At 51.2% G+C, this 21,888-nt stretch overlaps 1 protein-coding gene across 8 annotated transcripts in view; it reads left to right on the top strand.

The window, feature by feature from the left end:
• The window catches only part of ANO1 (anoctamin 1), a 153,523-nt gene that overhangs the window by 41,214 nt on the left and 90,421 nt on the right, over nucleotides 1-21,888 (top strand). For all 8 annotated transcript variants that reach the window (XM_084757079.1, XM_084757077.1, XM_084757081.1 and 5 more), the window contains exon 2: nucleotides 18,336-18,481. In XM_084757079.1, coding sequence (XP_084613205.1) covers nucleotides 18,336-18,481 — 146 coding nt within the window. The remainder of the gene's footprint in view (nucleotides 1-18,335; nucleotides 18,482-21,888) is intronic.

Here is a 21,888-nt window from a genome sequence, read left to right on the forward strand (position 1 = left end):
TTCCTCCTCTAACTGCTCTGGCTGTGGCTTTATTGCAGCAGCAGGATGCGCCTAAAGCATAGGTCAAGTGTTCTATCCCTACAGAGCCCCTGAGTTTTCCATGTCTTTGGGGCCTCGCAGAGACCTTTGTGCTACTATTCTTTGATTGTTTTCACCCTCATCAGAGGCAATATTTCTGTCCTCACAGCTGCTCTGCACACCTGACAGTGGCTCAACACAGGCAACAATGACAAACTGCTACATGTGTAAAAAAGAATGTGCATTCTGTACAGTGAAATATTCCCCTGCAATTCTACCTTTTTTTTTTTTTACTGAAAGAGTTGTGTTGTGTTAAATAGATGCTAAAAAAAAAACATGTCACCGTGACAAAAGAATTTTATTCATTCATTTGGGTTTTTGTTTTTATGTGTTTTGAAGTCTTTGTTGTTGTTTTTAAAACAAGGTGTCAGTATGTAGGCCAGGATAGCCCTGATTGTGCTGTCTTCCTGCCTCAGCTTTCCAAGTGCTGGATGGCAGGAACGCACCCTTTGGGTTTGCTGTATAGTCTATAAATGGTGAACAGCTGAGACTTATAAAAAACTGCTATTAATTTTTTTGCCATTTAATTAGAGTCTCTAATCCATTTATATTTATTTTAATCATTGATGTTTCTAGGCTCACATTCCCTGTATAACTATTTTACATTTATCTTTTTCATTGAAGAAAAAAATTAGGATAAAAAGAGGAAAGAGGGAAGAAAGGAAGGAAGAAGCTGGCTTTTTAAGTTGATTTTGGACTAGTTGATTATTTTTAAGCTACAAATTCTCTTCCATTAGCTGATTAGTAACACACTTTCTTCTTCTTCTTCTTCTTCTTTTTCTTCTTCTTCTTCTTCTTCTTCTTCTTCTTCTTCTTCTTCTTCTTCTCCTTCTCCTTCTCCTCCTCCTCCTCCTCCTCCTCCTCCTCCTCCTTCTCCTTCTCCTTCTTCTTCTTTTCCTTTTTGGTTTTTCGAGACAGAGTTTCTCTGTTATCTTGGCTGTCCTAGACTCGCTTTGTAGACCAGGCTGGCCTCGAACTCACAGCAATCCTTCTGCCTCTGCCTCCCAAGTGCTGGGATTAAAGACGTGCGCCACCACATTGGGCATACACTTACTCCTTTTTCTGACGGTTGATCTAGTAACTTCATATACATTCCTGGATTTTTCATTCTTAAATAGTGATTTAACAACTTTTGGGCATTGTAAGAACTTTAAACGCAGTTAAGTTCATTTGTCCCTCAGTATTTGTGCCATTTTCTCTCATTAGTTGTGCTTGCATTTTAGCATCAACATCTCAAAGAAACCTTAGAGTGTTGTTAGTGTTTAGATTTGCCCAAACACACGCCATTTTCTGGAGCTCACGTTAAATTTCCACTTAGGATTCTGCTTTCTAGATCTTTTATTTATTTATTTATTTATTTATTTATTTATTTATTTATTGTGTATGTGTGTGTGTGTAAACATACGTGGACACTTGTGTCCATATGTGAGCCACAGTGGAGAACAACTTGTGGGAGTCAATTTTCTCCTTCTACCATGTGGGTTCCAGGGATAAAACTTGTGTTACCAGCCTTGGTGGCAAGGGGCTTTACTCACCAAACCCTCTTACTGGCCTATCAGCCATTTTAGGTCTAAACTCTCCCTCAGTGCTGTATTTCTCTCAATGCTAGTGATGAATTCTATTGGTTTATTTGTCTGAAGGCACCTTAATTTTACTTTCCCTGGATAGAGAAGCTTAGGTCAGTAGGTCTTTTCTCTCAGAAATGTATAGTTACATGTTGTTTATGACTTGGTCAGTGACAGAGCGCATATGTACCCACGTGGACTGTGGTTCTCGGAGAATATGAGGTCAGGTTTCTTACGTGACCGTGACTAAATATCTGTCTTAGTTGCTTTTCCTGTTGTGAGAAAAATGCCCTGACAAAGCACCCTAATTGAGAAAGGGTTTATTTGGCTCACAGGTCACAGTATAGTCCACGAGAGCAGGGAGGGCACAGCGGTGGAACACAAGGAAGCTTGTCAGGTCACATCTACAGCCAGGAGATCATGATGAATGTGTGCAAGAGCTCAGCTTTCTTTCTCTTTCCTTCTTACTTAGTCCTGCCTAGGGAGTGGTGCCACCCACAGTGGGCAGGACTCCTGCCTTCATTAACACAAGGTAACCCTCTCAGCCATGCCCTGAGGCCCCTTTCCAGGTGACTCTAGATTTCATCATGTTGAATCGAGATGGACTGTAACAATCACTCAGCATCCTGTCTCTCCAAACACGTGCATCACGTCCTTATCAACACTCTATTGTCTGTGGCTCCCATAACTTCTGTGGAACAGTCAGCAAAGCCAGTATCTTTTCTCTTTGGCTATGTTGAAGCTTCTTCCCCTTGTTTGAATCTGACCTCACCACATACACATTCATAAGCATCTCCCCCCCCCACCCCCCGCTGACACACACACACACACACACACACACACACACACACACACCAGATTCACACTTTTGAACAACTGTTCTCCTGCAAGTGGCCATGTTTGGGGAGGAGACAGGCCAGGTAGCAGAGGCAACATGAAGCTAGACCAGTGGTTCTCAACTTTCCTAATGATGCACCCCTTTAATGTGGTTCCTTATGCTGTGATGACCCCAACCATAAAATTATATTTGCTGCTATTTCATAACTATAATCTTCCTGCTGTTATACATAATAATGTTGGCATTTTTGGAGATAGAGATTTTCCAGGGGATTTGCAACCCACAGGCTGAGAACCACTAGACTAGAGGGGTTATAGCTGGGCCTGATTCTGGCACAAGGAGTCTCCTGATCCTCTGTGACAAGCTTTGTTACAGCCCCCCCCCTCCCCCACTGCTGCCATCAGCACCGTGGAAGCCTTGCGCAGAGGTAAGGCCTTCTCTCCCAAGTAGCTTTAGCTGAGTATTTTCTTCAGAATGGATGAAAAAAAAGTACTTTGCCTCCCCGACCCAGGCTGCGCCATGTTCCCTTCTGCATCCTCTGGGTCCCAGAGTTTCTCTGTCCCGGACTCAGTGTGGCTTCACGGTATTCATCAGCTGTGCAGTTCTGAGTCAGGCTCTCCTCACAGCCCCCTCCCCTCCCCCCCCACAGCCCACCCTCTGCATTTCTTCCTCCAGCACGGTCAGACAGCTAGACATCCCACCTCCCTGGTTTCCCCAACTTGCCTCCTGTTGGCCTGATGTGGCTTTCAATGCTAACACTCTCTCCTGAGCCATCTTTCTGGTCAGTGGCTTCTCCCTGTCTGTCCAGTTTGACGTCCGCTCTGTCTCTCCCAACCTTATTTTTGGCTTAAGAAGTCGCACTTGGTTCTGTTTGTGGAGTCCAGCCTATTACGGGGTGGACACTGCCCACACCCCACACTGGGCTCTACACTCCGTCTCTTTTTATTGTTCTTACAAATTGTTCGTCTTGATTCTTTTACTATTTGGTGTGGTTTTTCCTGACATTTTAGTGATTTTCTGACTTTGAGACAGGTTCTCACTGTTCAGCCCTGACTGGCATGGAACTTGCCGTGTAGACCAGGCTGGCCTGGAACTCACAGAGACTCTCTGCCTCTGGAATGCTGGGAAGATTAAAAGGCATTCACCGTCATGTCAGGTGTGTTGTTTTTATTTATTTTTTGATTGTATCTCATCACAATAAGGAGAGGATGGAGAAGCATGGAGTGACGCTGGGCCCGACACTATGTCTGTGGTAAATGTATAAGCAGTAGAGGGCGAGGCTTCCCTCCTGAGGCCCAGTGCCCAGCGGCCTTGCAGCCAGAGTGATTTTTTTTTTTTGCTGCCTTAAAGATAAGCTCAAATTCATGTTAATGGAGCTCTTAGCAGGGGGTCGGGACCCTGTGCTGGGAAGGGAGCCATGTGTCCAGTCCTCTGGGTGTCCCCATCCGTGATAGGGGGACACTGGGTCCTAAGGAAGACGGTGCTCTTCAGAATAAGGTCTTGGCCCCCACCCACGTCTTCACAGCCTTTGTTTGGGGGGGGGCAGGGGGAGGGGAAATACAGCCTGGCTGTGCCTGCCACTCTGTCTTTGTCCTTTTTGGTCGTTTTCCTATGGTCTTGTCCCAGTCCCCATCAGCACCGGGTGACACAAGAGGGTTCTCACTCTCAGAACTGCGTGCGCCGTCTTCTCTGAACCCTGCACTCTTCTTCATAATTTTCCCTTCCCTTCTTTGATTCTTTTTTTATTTCCCTGTTTTGATCTGACGTGATCTCTCAGTGCTCTGGGAGTAAGCAGGGACAGGCTCGGGGATCCTCCCACAGCATTCTCCTGCAGCAGCACACAGCACACTCTGCTTGTTTTGTGTTCAAAGCTGAGCCTGGCTGCAAGGGGGTCTCTGGCCTTCCCCAGCAGGGGAGGGGTGAACTTACCCTTCCCTGCCCTTCAGCTCAACCTAGGGCTCACTCAAGAGTCCAGTTCGAAGTATCCGGGTCTGTCTGTGGGAGGGGGTCTGGAGGACTTTGCCGCTGGAGCAGAGGCTTGGGCCATGGGCCAACACCCTGCCTCTGCACAGCACGTACCAGGAAGAGTCTGGTGCTCACTCCCCCACTCTCCTTCTGCTGGTTCCCTAGGGACCAGATTCTTATCTGAAAAGCTGCCTTCTCAGGCCCCCCAGCCACTGCTGGTGGAGCTCAGCCTTAACTTTTCTCTTCCTCGTCTCTCTCAGATTGAGGCGAACATTAAGATGGCTCCTCAGTCAGACAGGTGTTACCCCCCACCCACCACCCCTCCACCCCCTCCGGCATGGCTGCCTCCAGGGTCAGGGCAGTGGGCAGGGAAGGGCTGGGTCAGGCTAGGCCAGACCAGCAAGACAGAAAGGACTTCTTTGTTCCTATTCTCCCAACTTCTTCCTTCTTCCCTTTCCCTTTACCGTGGGAATTTCTTCCTTTTCATTACTTCCTCCATCCCAAGATATCTGTGGACCTGATGTGGCGGCGTAGTTGAGGAAAAGAAAGTCATTTACACTTGAGTATAAATTACATCAAGACTGCCCATTCTCAGAACATTCATTATTTAAGTCTCAGTGGAGGAATGAAAAACTCTGGGCTACATTACAGATGTTCCAGGGCATAACAGGAAGAGATGGAGGAGGCTGATCTTGGGAAGGAACTTCCAGAGCCCTGGCAGTCGTGCATACAAGCTGCCCCAAGTCCTGGCTTGGCTTGCTCACAGTTCATGTTCCAGCACAAGGATTTTGAAAACACATGGCTGAGACTAATTTGGAACATGGCCAAAGGCCATGTGGAGGGAGCTGGGCTGGACAAGGCAGAGGAGCATTCTAGGAGACCCCACTAAATCCTTCCGTTGCTCTTTTTCTTCCTCCTGAGGGAGGAATCCATGTGGCCCCCAAGTGTTGGTGGAGAGTTTGTGTGAAACAGGCAGAGCTGTCTCTTGACTCTGTGAAGCCATGAGGAGGTAGGAAGTGCTGTCTGACCCCCTGTCATCACAGAGGGGCCCCTGCACAAGGGTGGGCTTTCCCAGGCCAAGCACTGTCCTTTCTCCATTCCGTCTCAACACCGACCTTGCCCCATCCTTGACTGCTGTGTCTGCCTACACCTCCTGAGGCCCTCTGCAGTGCAAGACCCCTCTGAAGCCTCCTCACACCCAGGACTGAGCCAGCCCCTTCAAGCCAGCCCACCTTCCTCCCCAGCCTCACTCACCCCGACTGGTCTCTTGGCCAGTGTCTCCATCACATACTGCCCCCAGCCTCTAGCCTCCACCTGGGGTGGCATCTGCAGGGGGCTGGCTCATCCCACTGACTCCTGGATTAAATCTCTAAAACCCCATGTCCTTGTCTTTAAAAAAAAAAACAAAAAACAAAAAAACCTAGGAGCTACTCCAGGATCTGCTACAGGAGGATGGCATGTCATGATTTAGCCCAGGGAACTTAGTGAGACCTCATCTCAGAATGAAAAATAAAAAGAGGGCTTGGGCACAGCTCAGTGGTAAAGCCTGTGCCTAGTATGTGCAGGACGTTGGATCCCATGCCTGGTACCACACACAGAGGAAAGGAGAAAGGGGAGTGAGAGATTAGAGACGTGAACAGGTAAAGGAAGGTGGATGTTAACAGTTTGGCCAAACCAGGGAGAGCAACACTCTCCTTTCTCTTTGCCTTCGATCGCACAGCAGGGTGCAGTTCTACAGAAGCAAATGGTGCAAAGCCAGGGATAAACATGTGCTGATCTACCTGGGAGGCATGCTGTCACACCATGTGGCAGCTCGTAGGCACTAAGTTCCCCCTTTGGCTAGCACCAGAGATTCCAAAGGATGTTTTTTAAAAATATATATTTTATTAATTTATTCATATTAGATCTCAATTGTTATCCCATCCCTTGTATCCTCCCATTCCTCCCTCCCTCCTGCTTTCCCCCTACTCCCCTCCCCTATGATTGTGACTGAGGGGGACCTCCTCCCCCTGTATATGCTCATAGGGTATCAAGTCTCTTCTTGGTAGCCTGCTATCCTTCCTCTGAGTGCCACCAGGCCTCCCCATCCAGGGGACGTGGTCAAATATGGGGGACCAGAGTTCATGTGAAAGTCAGTCCCCACTCTCCACTCAACTGTGAAGAACATCCTGTCCATTGGCTAGATCTGGGTAGGGGTTTGAAGTTTACTGCATGTATTGTCCTTGGCTGGTGCCATAGTTTGAGCAGGACCCTTGGGTCCAGGATGTTTTCTTTTCTTGGGTCCACTGTTTGGGGCTCACTGTTTGGGGTCCACTGTTTAGAGGCCCCTGTTTCAATTGGAGGTCACTGCAAGCAGTCCCTTGTCAGGGACCCACATCGTGTCCTCCCGCATTTGCCGTCTCTGTCCTGGGTTCCACGGTGGCTACCACTGGCTACTGTTCCTTCCTGTGCCTTCTGGGGTTGTTTATTTGGTCTGATCCCCGGCAGTGTTGGGTTGGACACCGTGGTCCCAGCTCTGTGCCTTACACAGAAGAGTAGCACAAACACCAGATGTCCACTGTGTGGGGCCTGCGCAGATCCTAGCCCAGATGACCGGGTGGCAGCTGCGGCTACCCAGCAGTGCAGCCATGTTGACTGGACCTCAGCTCTCAGACTCACAGTGTGAGGACCTCACCTCCCATAGCTATCCTACTGACCCCAGGGAGCTAAAATCAAGGGTCCCAGAACCCACATACCCTGTCCAAAGTTATCCTGCAGCAATTTGAGACTGGGAAGGAGGAGGTTGTACCCAGCTCTGGAACATTCCACACCCACAGACGAGCCTTGTGGTTGCACTTAATGGTCCCCTGGCCCTTTCTATAAACACTTGCTGAGCACCTACTGTGTTCATGACAGCTCATATTTGGTTTCCTCTCCCTCCTTCCTTGGTGACTCATCTGGGACTTCCCACATACTGACACACGTGGAGCTCCACACATGCGCAGGTGCAGAATCCTGGCTCAGCCGTCGTACCTGTGGTATGCAGGGTACTGTGCCACTTCCAGGTGGCTCAAAAAATCCCAGAGGCCACTCAGCACAGCCTTTTAATGACAGCTGGCAGGGAGCATCAGGCTGGCCAGCCAGCCAGATGGGGTAACCATGCCTCAGGCCCAGACGCTGCCAGCCAGACTGCTGTTGCAGTGATCCCAGACAGGCACAGCCCACTTGCCCTGTGCACTAAGAACACACAGCCAGAGTACAGGGTTGCTGGTATCAGGGGAAACTCTGGGCACTGTGGCAAGGAGGGGGCTGCCGACATAGGTGGGCTGTGGCTATTCCCTGGCCCTCTCACTTTCACTCTCCACCAAAAGAAAGCTCTGCCTCTAATCTCTGACAGACCTTGTTTGGCCACTGCTGGTCAAAGCTGCTGGTAACCGCAGCTGCCACCGTCATCTGGGCATATGCAATTGTGTGTGCCCATGTATGCATATATTTGCGTGTGAGAGCATGCATGCAGACTCCTGAACATGAAAGGCACAGGTCAGCCTTGGCTGTCGTTTCTCTTCCCTTGCTTTTTTCATGCCAGTCTGTCACTGAGACCCAGTCCTAGGCTGGCTGGCCAGCAAGCCCGGGGATCCCCCTGTCTCCACCTCCTGTGATTAAAAGATCAAATCACCATGCCCACTTTTTTATGTGGTGCTGGGAATCAAACTCAGCTCCTGCCTTTACCAGCTGAGCCATTTCCCCCAGTCCTACAGACAGTCTTTGAGCTCATGAAAAAAAAAAACAGCCTTCTCTTGTTTCTCCATATCCCCTGTACCGTGAGCCTATGAAGAACCCTTGACAGCGAGTCAGCGTGGGAAACTGCCGTTTCCACCTTGCAGGCTGTGTGACTCGCTCTTAGGTGCTGTCTGTCTGCTCTGCACCGAGGTCAGTGCTGCAGGGCAAGGGTGGTGTGTGGATAGCTCACTGTGGGTCCTGGAATCTTGGAAGGTTGCTTAGCAACAGCTGGCAAATGTTTGCTCACCTGGCCCCCCACTGCCTTGGCCCTGACCATCCCCACGGCTCTGACCCCTATATCCCTAGTCCCCATCACTCTACTGCCCTTGTCCACACTGTCTGTTCTGGTCCACGCCTCCCTAGTCCACACACTGTTCTGGTCCACACGGCCCTGGTCTCCATCCTTCTACCTGCCCTGTACTTGCTTCCTGTAGGTCTTGCCCCACAAAGCGTGAGTGTCTGAATACCCATTTTCCTGATTCCCAATGGCCCTTTAAGGCTCCACTGAGAAGCCCTGTGCAAGCTTACAGAACCATGGTGACCTTTCCTTCTCTTACCTGCGCACTGCTCAGCCTGTCCCTCAGTCTTGCAGCTGCCAGGGCCCCTGTGGGCTCCCTGTAAACTTCTCTTTTCCTCTATTCCCAATGGCTGCATACAGTAAGGCTTTAATAGGTGCACTGACTACCCCCTCAGAGGACTCTACTTCTTCCTTCAGAAAGGGCAGGCCACTCCCTCCGGAGCTGGGCTGGCTGACCACGGCCTGGCTATGGCAGCTGCCACCAGCAGCCTCCATGGCTCTCTGGAAATGTCAAGACAACAAGCTGTCCTGCCTTGGGGAGAATTCCACTGGCTTGGAGCTGTTTCGTGGCCTGTGGACAGATGGCGTTCCGCAGCTGGGCTCCGAGCAGGAAGCACTGAGACTTGTGTTTTCCTCCATCCTTGCTTGGTTTACTTTAAGACAGGGTCTCTGTCACTTGCCCAGGCTAGCCTCTAACTCACTGGGAAGCACAGGCAGGCCTAGTGCTCTCTGTTCTCAGCCTCAGCACTTGAGGCTGCGGTTACAGGTCTGTGCAGCACGCCTGGCCATCTTCCCACAGACATTTTACACAGCATAAGGCCAGACCCAGCTGGAACCTGCGTGTAGGTTCCAGGGAAGAAGATAAAGGGTCTTGCTCTCCTCAACCTGAGGACGCCGGCAGCCTGGCAATTCGTTTTGAGCTTGAAAAGGGGACCAGGAGGGCTCCACGTGACACAGTGGGACCGAAGCCTCAGACATGAGGTTAGAGGGGAGTTACATGGCTTCCCAGGTCCGTTTATAAAGCAGATGGGATTTTGGCTTCTAGCCTTGAGACCCCTGAGTGAGTCTATGAAAGAGAGAGTGCGGAAGTGAATAAATGGATGAACAAATGTCTGAGTCAGCACCTTAGCCACTGATTAGATTTGGTTGAGGCACCAATGAGTGTCAGTTGTTGATGGAATGAACACTTCCGTCCCAGAGGTCTGTGACACCTTTCTGTGGGCTTCACCCCGACTCCCACCACAACTGAGTGACCGGATGAGACCTTGGAGTCCATGCTACAGCAGCCCCCACCCTAATATGGAGGAGAAACAGGTGGTGCTGTGTGCACTGGAGCCACCTGGAGGCTCCTACATCCTATGTTGGCCTTGAACTTCTGCCACAAGCCCTGTGGCAACTGGGCCGATGGGTAGGCTTTGCAACAAAAGAGCTCTCCATCTGCAGATGTCAGGGACGCTCCCGCACCCTTTAGGCAAAGGCTGCTTTCTCTAAATTCATGTGGCCCACATAAAGATCTGATTAGCTAATAAGAGGTCCCCAAACATGTGTGCCTACAGGCCACACAACAGGGCAGTTCTGAATCAGATGCCCTTTCCCTGATGAGCCAACAACTTTGGTCAAGTTCACAGCAGAAACCTTAGGAAACCCAGGACCACACAGAACAGACTAGAAAACCACACACCTAGTCTCCCTTGAGCGCTCAGGAAAGGCTAGCAGCTGAGGTGGTTTCTGCCCATATGTGCCTGGCAGCCTGAGAAACTTGGCTTTTTTAAACCAAGTTTTTAAAACTGAGAGTATAAGACAGCCGTCTCATTTCCAATACATAGAAAAACAGAAAACAAAACAACAGCAACAACAGCAAAACAACAACAAAACCCATTCTGTTAATGAGTGCTTGTTGATGACAGATTGAAATTTATTTATTTATTTAAATCTAATGGTCTGTATGAAATGTGTCACTCCTTTGACCTGGTTATTTTTACTCAACTAACGTGACTGCCAGAGTATCTGAAAACTGAACGGGACTCGTCATGATTCTGTTAGGCAGCGCAGGCCCAGCATCTGACTCCTCCCATGTTCCAGAAAGTTCTGTCAGAGAGTGAAATCCTAGCTGGGTGTGGTGGTGGCGGCGCACGCTTTTAATCCCAGCACTTGGGAGGCAGAGACAAATGGAGCTCTGTGAGTTTGAGGCCAGCCTGGTCTACAAAGCAAGTCCAGGACAGACAGGGTTGTCTCGAAAAACAAAGAAAGAGAGGAGAGAGAGAGAGAGAGAGAGAGAGAGAGAGAGAGAGAGAGAGAGAGCATTCCTTGGTGCTTGGTTCTGATACCCTGGCATTGGGTGAGTGGGAAGAGCCCATGGCCTTGTCAGTAGGAACTTGGGTTCATTTGTCCCTCCATCCCCGCAGTCCCCTTGGATTGCCCTGGACACCTCCTCAGGGAGGGTGAGGACAGTGTCAGCGGAAGGGCAGGGCATGCTGGAGAGCGTTTGTTCTTTTGATCTGCGGAGGAAGCCTGGAATCCATCAGTGAGGGTCACCTGGCTGGAGTCTGGGGCACCTGTGTTCATCCTGAGGAGGGTGGTGTAGTGCACCCCAGGCAGGGCTACTGGTGTCATTGTGTCGTCATGATGGAGATCAGCCTGATTCCTACCTTATCTATCATGGAGAGAGGGTGATTCTAGCCCTGAAACTTTCATGGCCCCAGGAGGGGCAGGGGCGTGGATCTATCCCCAGACAGGGTAAGGCCACAGTCAGGGTAAGACCATGAGTTAATATTTGTAAAGAGCTTAGCTTAGGGCCAGCTCGAATAAGACAGCTTGTTAAATAAATAAGCACAAATGGAGAAATTGCACAGGGTGCCAAACACTAGAGCGCAGAATGCCTGTGGCTGGGAGAAGGAGCCTCCTGGGGCAGCAGCCAGTCCAGGCGCCTAGGATGAGAGAACCAGGCATGGTGGAACTGAGCTGAGTCAGTGTCCCCAGCCCCACAAGAAAGGCTTCCGGGAGGAGGCGACAGGAGGCTGGAGTCCTGGCCTGGCCTAGCCTGAGCATGTTTTCAAAGTTTTGTTTTGTTTTTTTTCTTTCTGGTGAGTTCTCAGGGATCAGAATGAGCCAGACACAAAGAAGAGGCTGGTGCTTCTCCTGGAACTGGCCCCACCCATGCACCCCCATAGACTCTGTAGGAACCACAAAATTCCCCTCACACTGAGCACCCCGCTTTGGCTGCGTTCCAGGGCTGGCGGTTCCTAGTAGCAGCAGCTGGGCAGCTCTGCTGGACTCTGATGTCATGGGAGGGAAGGAAATGATTGACATCCCATCTCCCGCTAGCTCAGGACCGACTCCCAGCAACCACCTCCTCCAGCTCTTTATACACCCAAGTCGCCTTTAGTAGACCATGTCATCTACTTTGTTTACATTTGTTTGGTCCTTCATGAGATACCTCCAGCCCTGACTCACGAGTGGCTCACTTTCCCCTTGTTCCTGTCCCTACCCTAGTGCTGTGAGTCACCAACAGTTCTTTTTTTTTTTTTTTAATATTTTATTTAATTTTAATTTATGTACGTTGGTGTTAGGGTGTCAGATCTTGGAGTTACAGACAGTTGTGAGCTGCCATATGGTTGCTGGGAATTGAACCCTGGTCCTTTGGAAGGGCAGGCGGTGCTCTTAACCACTGAGCCATCTCTCCAGCCCAATCACCAACAGTTCTTAAGACCCACCTCTCCCTTTTCTCTCTTTCTTTCTTTTGTCTATTTATTTGTTTATTTAGTACAGTGGTTCTCAACCTGTGGATCAAGACCCCTTTGGAAGTCAAAAGACCCTTCCACAGGGGCCGCACATCAGATCTGTGTGTCAGATTTTTTTACATTACTATTCATAATAGTAGCAAAATGACAGTCATAAAGTAGCAATGAAAATAATTTTCCTGTTGGAGGTCACCACAACATACATGAGGAACTGTATTAAAGGGTTTCAGCATTAGGAAGGTTGAGAACCACTGATTTAGTGTGAGTGTGAGTGTGTGTGTGAGTGTGTGTGTGTGTGTGTGTGTGTGTGTGTGCATGTGATGTGTGGAGGCCAGAGGACGACTTCTTCCATCATGTGGGTCTCTGGGATTGAACTTAGATCAGCAGGCCTAGCTGCAAGTGGATTTACCTGCCTAGTCATCTGCAGGTCCAGAGAATTTCCTTTGGTAAACAGAATTGTAAGGTAGATTTCTTTTCTTTCTTTCTTTCTTTCTTTCTTTTTTTTTTTTTTTTTAGGTATAGAGGTCTAGGTTTAAAGATGTAGGCTAGAGAGATTGCTCAGTAGTTACCTCTCCCTGCTCTTATAGAAGACCTGAGTAGGCAGCTCACGACCTCTGGATGCAGATTGATCCAATGCCCTTTTCTGGGCGCAGTGGACATGTGCACTCATGTGCACACACTTACATTTAGACACCCACAAACATATAATTAAAAATAAAATAAGTCTTCAGATTAAGCATGAAAGGGAAGCTTAAACTCAAGGCCACACACATGCTGCTGAGTTTTTGTTGTTCTGAAACAGATTCTCATGTAGCCCAGGCTGCCCTCCAACTCCCTGTACATAACCTTGAACCCATGATCCTCTGCCTCAACCTCCTGACTGTTGAGGTGACAGCATGTACCATGGTGTCTGTCTGTCTATCTGTCTTCCTGCCTCCCTCCCTCCCTTCTTTTCTTCTTTCCTTCCTTCCTGTCTGTCTTTCTGTCTTTTAATGCAGTACTGGGTTCTGGAACTCAGGACTTTGCTCATGCTAGGTAAGCACTCTATAACGCAGCCATATACTCTGCATTTAGGTGCCCCTTACTCTACAGGACAGAGCTGCTGTCTGCCCAACCTCCAAAACCTGCACATGTGCATACATAGGATTCTTGGCAGGGGGTCAGTAGACCCTGGTGGAAACCAGCTTTACTCTCCTGCCTGACCTTTAAGCCAAATGCATTGGTTATTAGGCCAGTGACATGTGACCAGCCCAGCAACAGTGACTTCAGAATGCTGGCCAGCCTGAGGGCACCTCGGGGGTGTCTGACAAGGTCTTGAGACAGTTCTCAGTTGTCACAGAGGAGCCAGCAGGAGAAGGTGCTACTAGTTTCTAGGGTTAGAGGTGACCAAGGACATAAGATGGCCCTGGGGCCAAAGAATGTCATGGGATCTTTTGGTTACCTTTCTATCCTTGCTACCAAAATACCTGAGGACAATTTAAAGGGACAGATTATTTACTTGGGCTAACCACGTCAGAGGTGGTCATCTTGTCCAGCAGGGAGTTTGAGCAGAAGAACTCACATCAGAGCAGACAGGAAGCAAAGAAAGAGTCTGTGAGGGGCTAAGCAAGGTCCAGCCCCAAGGACACCGCCCACCATGACCTACTTCTTCCATCTAGGTCCCGCCTCCTACCGTGCACCATCTCCATGTCACACCATCAGATTATGAACCCACCAAGCCATGATTATTGGGTCTAAATCTTCAGGATCCAACCACGTCTGGAAATGTTTTTTGTGTAACTTTTCCTGGGGAGATGTGAGCAGATGACCATCCACCCTAGACAGAACACTGGCAACAGACCAAAGAAACCACTCTACCACAGTCTAGCTCAGTGGACCAGTGAGCTTATTCGGGTTACATGGAGGACGGTATGTGAGGAGGTACTTAAAGAGCAGCACGGTGGCTCAAAAGAGGCTGCATCGAGCCGGGCGTGGTGGCGCACGCCTTTAATCCCAGCACTCGGGAGGCAGAGGCAGGCGGATCGTTGTGAGTTCAAGGCCAGCCTGGTCTACAAAGCGAGTCCAGGACAGCCAAGGCTACATAGAGAAACCCTGTCTCGAAAAACCAAAAAAAAAAAAAAAAAAAAAAAGGCTGCATCACTGGGGGGGGGGGCATCCCAGCATGAATGACAGCTCAGGAAAGCAGCACCCCTGGATCTCCCTGCATGCAAATATCTAGGCCAGTGGTGAAGGCTCCTCTCCTAGCCACTGTTCTGCTCCTATAACTCTGGACAGGAGCCCCATGAGGCCTGTAAGTTTTAGGATCTTCCTAGGTCTTGTGAGTTTCCTTTACTTTCTGAGTCCTAAGGAGCTTCTGAAGAAGGAATGTTTCAGTTGGGGAAACATAGCTGTATTATAACCACCTCACAGAGACATCCGAAAGTACATTCTACCAGTCTTCCAGGTGACAATCTACCACAGGGACAATTGATCATCCCTACAGACCCACGTAGGAAGAGACCTCTGCTGGAAAAGCCCTTGACGCAGGCCTCACTGTGGTCAAAAGCAGACACTAAAGCATGGTGAGCCTAGGATCTTTGTGACCAGAAATTGCCTTTCTCTGGTACAGAAGCCCTCTTGGTGTCTGACTTTGTAAACCACTCATTTGCTCCTCTTTCTGAGCTGCAGGTGGCTATGTGCTCAGACCTGAGGTGCAGGGCAGTGCAGAGGGCAAGAGGCTCCTTCCGTGTGGGCAAAGCCAAAGAGGCCAAGACAAAGGCCATGGGAAAGAGTTCCCTCCAAGCCTTGCACAAGGCAGGTCCTCTCCTCCCTCCTATCACTTCCTGCTCACACCCCTACACACACACACACACACACACACACACACACAGGACTAAGAAATGTCAGCAAAGACACAGGTGTCTGTTGGTTCCTGGCATCAAACACCATTCAAGGGTGATTCGAGAAGGCAAGATGTGCACCGAGGGCCGGAAGTTCCCATCATAAAGAGCACCCTGTGGCCAGCCAGGAAGGCCATGATAACTAATTAATGAGGGGGTGAGTTTGATGACAGAAGCTGGCCCCTGGGGTATGATGTGATGAAACAGCTGCGGTTTGCAATGGACAAGACCACTCTGAGGGGTGACAGTCCTTAACAGTGTGGACACTGGGACAAGCAGGCAGTGATCTATAGAAGTGACTCACCCCGCCCCCCACCCCCTGCAAACAAAGGCTCCCAGAGCCTGGCTTGGCTGGGGAAGCAGTGTCCTCTTTCTCCTAGAAGTAAGTCTGGAAGCCTTTGGTTTATTTTTGTGGGGGGGTTGTTGTTGTTGTTGTTGGTGGTGGTGGTGGTCTTTAAGATTTCAAGACCCAAGAAATCTGGCCCTGGGCTGTGGGAGACCTGGAAAGAACATGTGTACTGTCGGAGCCCCTTGTCTCGTTGCTCCCATAAAATACAATCTGAGGGAGGACGTGTTTATCTGGTTCAGTCTGAGGCAGGTCTGTTGTGGAGGGAAGGCAAGGTGTCAGGGACATGCGAATGGCCATGTTATATCCACAGTCAGGGGGAGAGAGAGAGAGAGAGAGAGAGAGAGAGAGAGAGAGAGAGAGAGAAAGAAACACTAGGGTTCTGCTCGTTTTCTCCTTTTATTCATTTTGGGGCCCCAGCCCAGGGATGGTGCCACCCATATTTAAAGCCAGTTTTCCCATCTCAATGAACACAACCTAAGCTCCCCCATAGGCATGCTCAGTGGTTTATCTTCTGGGTGATTCTAGAACTATCAAATTGACATCCAGCATCAAGCCATCACAGGAATCTTTCCAGCCCATCCATCCCCAAACTCTCTCTTGTGTAGAGGCCACTCCACATCCCCTTTACCCTTGCTGGGCCATCCCTGAACTGTGCACTCAGAAGCCTTGGAGGTGGGGTAACCAGAGGAAGCAGAGCGTGGACAAGGAGAAAGTGGAGTCTTCTAAGCAAGCACGAGTCAGCCTCCAGCTGAGGCAGGCACAGAACCAGGATAAACCCTGGAGGAACCTCAGCTCAGCTTCCTCCACCGTTGTAGGGTGTTACCTGAGGAGAAGCCACCATGTCTAGAGATGGTTACCAAGCTAGCAGCTTCCAGGGCCTTCGAGAACAAGGCCAGGAGGGCCACTCCTGCCCTAGAACCCCCTCAGGGTTAGAGGAACATTGCCACTTCCCAAATACATGGGAACACCAGAACTTCTGGTACTGCCCAGTTATACACAGTCATACATACACATACACACATGCACACACACATACTCACACATGCACATACACACGTGCATATACATGTGTGCACATTTTATTTTCAGCAGAGCGTTAAAATTCCACCCAGTATATCACACACACCAAGCATTCTACAGCTGGGTTACTTCCCTGGCCCTGACCAATTATATTTTTTCTCTTAAAAAAAAAGTATATCTTGTTGGTTTCCCTGACACCTGAACATAAATTTAGGAGTAGGGTGTGCTCCAGTTACACAATGCCAGTTGTTTATCAACAGTATGAAGTTACATAATCCTGTGTGTGACTGTAGGTCTTTCCAGCCCAGTCTCCCCCTCACTCCACCCCCACAGTGGAGGCCTGCAGGGGAGGGGAGCTGTTTGCAACTGGGACTTGGCCAGCTTAAGGCATTTCTTAAATCCCACTTTAAAGCCACTTGGCACCTATGGGAGTGGCTAGTTCAAGGGCCCAGTAGCCTTTTCAAAACCTCTCCAAATTCAAAGACTTAGACCTAAATGGGATCATGTGATAGTCAGAGAAGGGCAGTCAAGGCAGTCATAGGATGGCAGCCACCATAGCTAAGCACACAGCGAGGAAAGGTCTTGGTGGTCATGAGGAGAGCAGTCTATGGTCCTGAGGCGGTGTTGCCTGGCCCCTGGCTTGGAAATGCAGAGCTCCCACCCATTCTGCCTCCCTAGATACCGCCTGGGAGTCACCGGAGGCTGTGCTGATGTGGGTGACTTTTTGGGTTACTTCTGAGAGCCCTGGATGTTCCCACAAAGCTGTAGAACAAGCTAGTGGGAGTGTCCACTGTGGGAAGCTGGTAGCCCGCTAAAGGTGCTGAGTGGAAGAAGTACTGTGGATGAGGTTCAGACAGGGTCTGGGGACAGTGAGCCACCAGAACCTGGATGCTTGCAGGCTGGAGAGCCTGGAAGGGTGTCCTAGGGGCCAAGGTCTCCGATGCTCACCAGGGAGGTGGAGGGAAGAGAAGGCATCCTACAGCTCAATCAAGACCGCAGCTGCCCTTGGAGCCTCCCTCTTCTTCTTCCTCCTCCCCCCTCCTCCCCCCTCCTCCGCCCCCTCCTCCTCCTCCGGAAGGGAGACTTAAAGACACCTACTGTGTGCCGGAACCCTGCTAGGCCCTAGGGTGAGAAAGCTCAAAGTATCAATTTACAGCCACTTTGTGGCAGTTGCAGCCTGCCTTGGGGGTTCAAGTCAGGGTGCTCTGTAGCCTCCTTAAGTCATCCGAAAAACAAAACAAAACTAAATAAACAAAATCCCACAGGGCAGCATTCTCCTCGGGTACCCAGGGATTCATTAGCTGACACCCACTCTCTCCCCTGTGGAAGAGACTGTCTAAAATTTCACAGGTGGGGGCTGCAGTACTTTGGAGACGATGGTGGGGGAGGGGTCTACACAGGGCCTGGCACTTGGGGAGGCTCAGGGCAAGAGAGGTCCCAGGTGAGGGCGGTGTGGTTGATCTGTCACTTCCTTAGCGTAGAGACAGCAAAGTTAGCTCCCGGGCCTTTTATTTAAGGTGTGGTCTGGGGCACTTTCCCTCCGAGTAAGAATCCTTTCCACTCACAAAATTAAAAAAAAAAAAATTCTAAAGGGGCTCTGACCCCGGATAAAAATAAAACTCGGAATCCTTTCTTCCTGTGTTTAAATTTCTACGGAAAATCTGACCCGCGTGGCCGCCGCCCCTGCGCTTATATCTTTAAGGCGGAGCCGGCGCGCGGCCAAGTTCACGGCGCGCGGGCGCCCTCGGGACGGGCCAGGTGGCGGCAGCGCCCGGGAGGTCGCGAGGGAGGAGGGAGCGGCCACGTCCCGTCCGCGCCAGGCCAGCACCGCTTCTCCGTTGCAGACACCACCGAGGCCGTGGATGGGGAGCGCGCGGCCACCATGAGAGTCCCCGAGAAGTACTCGACGCTCCCGGCTGAGGACCGCAGCGTCCACATCGTGAACATCTGCGCCATCGAGGACCTGGGCTACCTGCCGTCCGAGGGCACGGTGAGTTCGGGTGCGGTCAAGGGAGACCTCTCGGCACCTAGCAAGGCAGTGGGGACTCCCACCCACGCACGTGCGGCCCGGGGACGAGCTGGTGCCCGCGGCCAAGTGCGCGCGACCAGCTGTACTCTGCGCGTCCTCCTACCCGCGGAATGCAGCGCTTGGGGTCCCCAGAGTGTTCCTGAGGTCGCCACAGAGCCCGACCCAGGGTTTGCAGTGTCCCTGGGTACCCCAATACTCGCCCGGATTCCCCAGAGTGTTCCGGGGTCTCTTCCGCGCATTGCCAGGGCTCTTCAGGGTGTCCTGAGGTGTCTAGAGTGTCCTCCAAGTCCCTAGACCACCGGACCCAGGGTTTGCAGAGTGCCCCCCCAAGGCCTCCAAAGTGTCCCTGAGGTCTTCGAAGCGCACTCCCTGGGGTTCCCAGAGTGTTCCCAGAGCCCAGCCTGGGCTTTGCAGTGGCCCCGTGGCCCCAAAAATGTCCCTTGAGGTCTTTGCTGCTCCTGGGGTCTCAAGAGTGTCCTGGGGTCCCCGCAGAAACCGGCCCGTGGTTCCCAGTGTATTGAGCATACAGCTCAGCTCGAATGGGACCCTGTTTTCCAGGCCCTAAGAGCAGCAGAGTGGGTGGGAGTCAAGGGTAGGGGCCAGGTGGCCACCAGGATGAGTGAGACTACTGCCTACCGACACCCCACCGGGTGGGGCTTGAGTCCTGAGACTTCACCTGCAAGAAGTGCAGTTGCCCTCAGGGCACGAGCCCAGGGCAGCTGGTGGGTGCTACCAAGATGCCACCAAGATTGTCTATCCTGAGTTGGTCCTTCGTCCCCTCCCAGCGCCCTAGGCATGGGCAGGGTGGAGTCAGTCACCTGGTTGGAGAACCCAGTCCAGAGATCCTCTCCACCAAAGTATTGTCCCTGGGGCCAGATCCAGCAGGTCACAGGGATCCCTGGTGGCATGGTGTGTGTGTGTGTGTGTGTGTGTGTGTGTCGGGGGATCCACCCCTGATGAGTTTGGTTTAATGAACAAAGTTTCCCAGGGCCCTGGTTGGGGCGGGGCACTCCCAGCAGAGACCAAAGACCAAAAAACCAAAGAGCTTCTTTCTCTTCCTGCCTCCCGCACCCCCACCCACAAGGTCCCTTCCTAGGCTGGAGGGAGCCTAGCTGTCCAATGCCTGGGGCTCTTGCCTGAGGCTGAAGGAGAGGAGAGCCCAGCTTGAGGGATTGCCCTGGCCTGTCCTAGCCTGGGGCTGGGAGCCAGAGTGCTCCTGGTGGATACACCCACAGAGGCCTGATGGGAGCTCTGGCTGAGCACTGCAGTCTCAGGCTGTGGAACAGACTTGGCAGTGCTGGGGTCTCAGCTGAGGGGCAGGTAGGCCTCTACAGGGTGGTACCCAGAGTCCTGGGGAGCCTGGACCAGGAGCAGTTGTTGATGGACAGGTACCTTCCTGTCCTGTTCAGGATGAGAACATCCTTGGGAGCTTAGGGGGGGCACATTTGAAGAGCTGTGGGGTGGCCCTTACTGAGCCTTACTGACCCCTGCTGGCCCCTGGACACCCTGAGAGAGCTAGAGACAGAGAGAGCTCCTCCCTTCCGGAGCTTAAGGCCTTCTGATGGAATGCTTCCCTGTTACCCGTGACAGGAACAAAGGACAGTTACACAAAGTTGGCCAACTGTATGTCTTAGCTTGTTTAACTCAAAACAAGGGGAGTGTGGTGTGTGATGGGGGGGGGTGGGTGGGGGGTGCAGTTAATACAAATTGGGAAATCGAGGCCCAGAGAGACAGATGGCTCCCTCCAAGTCAGCCATTAGTGGAAAGACAGCCAAAGGAGACCACAGCAAACCTGCCTATAAATGGACATGGGGTGGGGGTGGGGGCGGGGGATTCGGGTAGCATCACGGTGTGGGACCCAGAGGTGGGGACATGAGGACTCAGGTTGGAAGCACTGGAGAACAGTAGTTGCCAAGGTAATAAAGAGGTGTTATTGTAGAGGTGGCACCCATGGGAGGGGATCAAATATGAACAAACAGAGTCTGAACAAATGGCCCTGGGCACCGGCATTCCCATCCAGAGGCCTGTTATGTGTCCACACCTAGCAGCTACCAGTGTCCCCTCAAACCAAAAAGGTCACTGAGGGCTTCATCTCATTCAAAGTCTTCACAGTCCAGAAATGGGTGGGGCAGGGTGTCGAGCCCTGAGGAGGTCGGTGGCCCTGACTTTGCACCCAGCTTTTTTCTAGATGCTTTATACAGTTTTGCAGGCTGGGAGGGCTGTGTCCCTGAGTGCACGGGCAGGAGAGACGGGTCATACTCAGGGACCATGGCTGCAGCTGCAGCTCTGAAACCTGAGGTTCTGAGCATCGCCACACACTCCCGCCACCACTGTTAGTCATCCCAGAGTCACCCAGAGGAAGCCCAGTGCTCTCGAAAGCCAGAGGGTGTGGACTGCACCTCCCTTCTCTAGAGGAGCAGCCTTAGGGGGGAAAAGAAAACAACCCTCTGCCCAGACTGCAGGTCCCAGGCTGTCCTCCTTGCCTCATCCGTTTCTAGGGAAAGAGGGCAGGTCACCCCATTGGTTCAGTCACAGAGGGGTCAGTCCACATCCGGGAAGCCGGAGGCCAGGTGAACTGGGCCTAGTTTTGTTAAGTTTTCTCTGTGCAGATCTTTGAGTGCTTTTGCCTCTAACTCAGTTTCTCCATGGCCAGGGATAGTCATACCCAGAAATACCTGCTGTGTGGGTTCCAGCCCACCTGCTGGGACAAGGGCATAGACTGCTTATCGGCCAAGCCGTTGGAGACTTCTGTTTATAGATTGCGGGGCAAACCCAGTGATTGGACCTGGATAGCTTGTGCTTATGAGTCAGGCAAAAGGAAAAAAAAAAGTCTGGAATAAAACTGAAGTTTTACATTGATGTTCCCTGGAGCTGGGCTTGGTGGCGTAAGGTTTTAATGTAAGAGCCAGAGAATCTGAGGCAGGAGACTTGCAGAGAGTTTGAGGCCAGCCAGGGCTACAGAGTGAAACCCTATCTCAAAATCGATGAGAATGCCCCAGTGTTCCTTAACTGGTCTGGAACCCAAGTCTCCAAACTGGAAGCACATTCTTAGGTCTCTAATTTCATCTTTCCCGTTTTTAAAGAAATTCTGAGATTTTTTAGGTTCCTTCAAAAGCATTGGTATTTTGTCACAGGCTGTTTGAATTCAGCCTGCGCTCCAGGAAGCGGAGGTGGACGGACAGACTTGGTCTCAGCGCGCTAAGGGTGTGAACATGGGGCCCTGCCACTGCCTCCCGCTCTGTCCAGCATGTTGGAGGCAGCTGGCACCCCTTTCCCTGTTTGTGGTACTGGGACAGGATCTGCTGTCTGTCTTTCTCTACAGACTCCCCTGAGGAAGCTCCTTCTGGGAACACTCCCCCCAAATACAC

This window comes from Acomys minous (genome assembly GCF_964271855.1).
Source record: "Acomys minous genome assembly, chromosome: 2".
Taxonomy (NCBI): Eukaryota; Metazoa; Chordata; class Mammalia; order Rodentia; family Muridae; genus Acomys; species Acomys minous.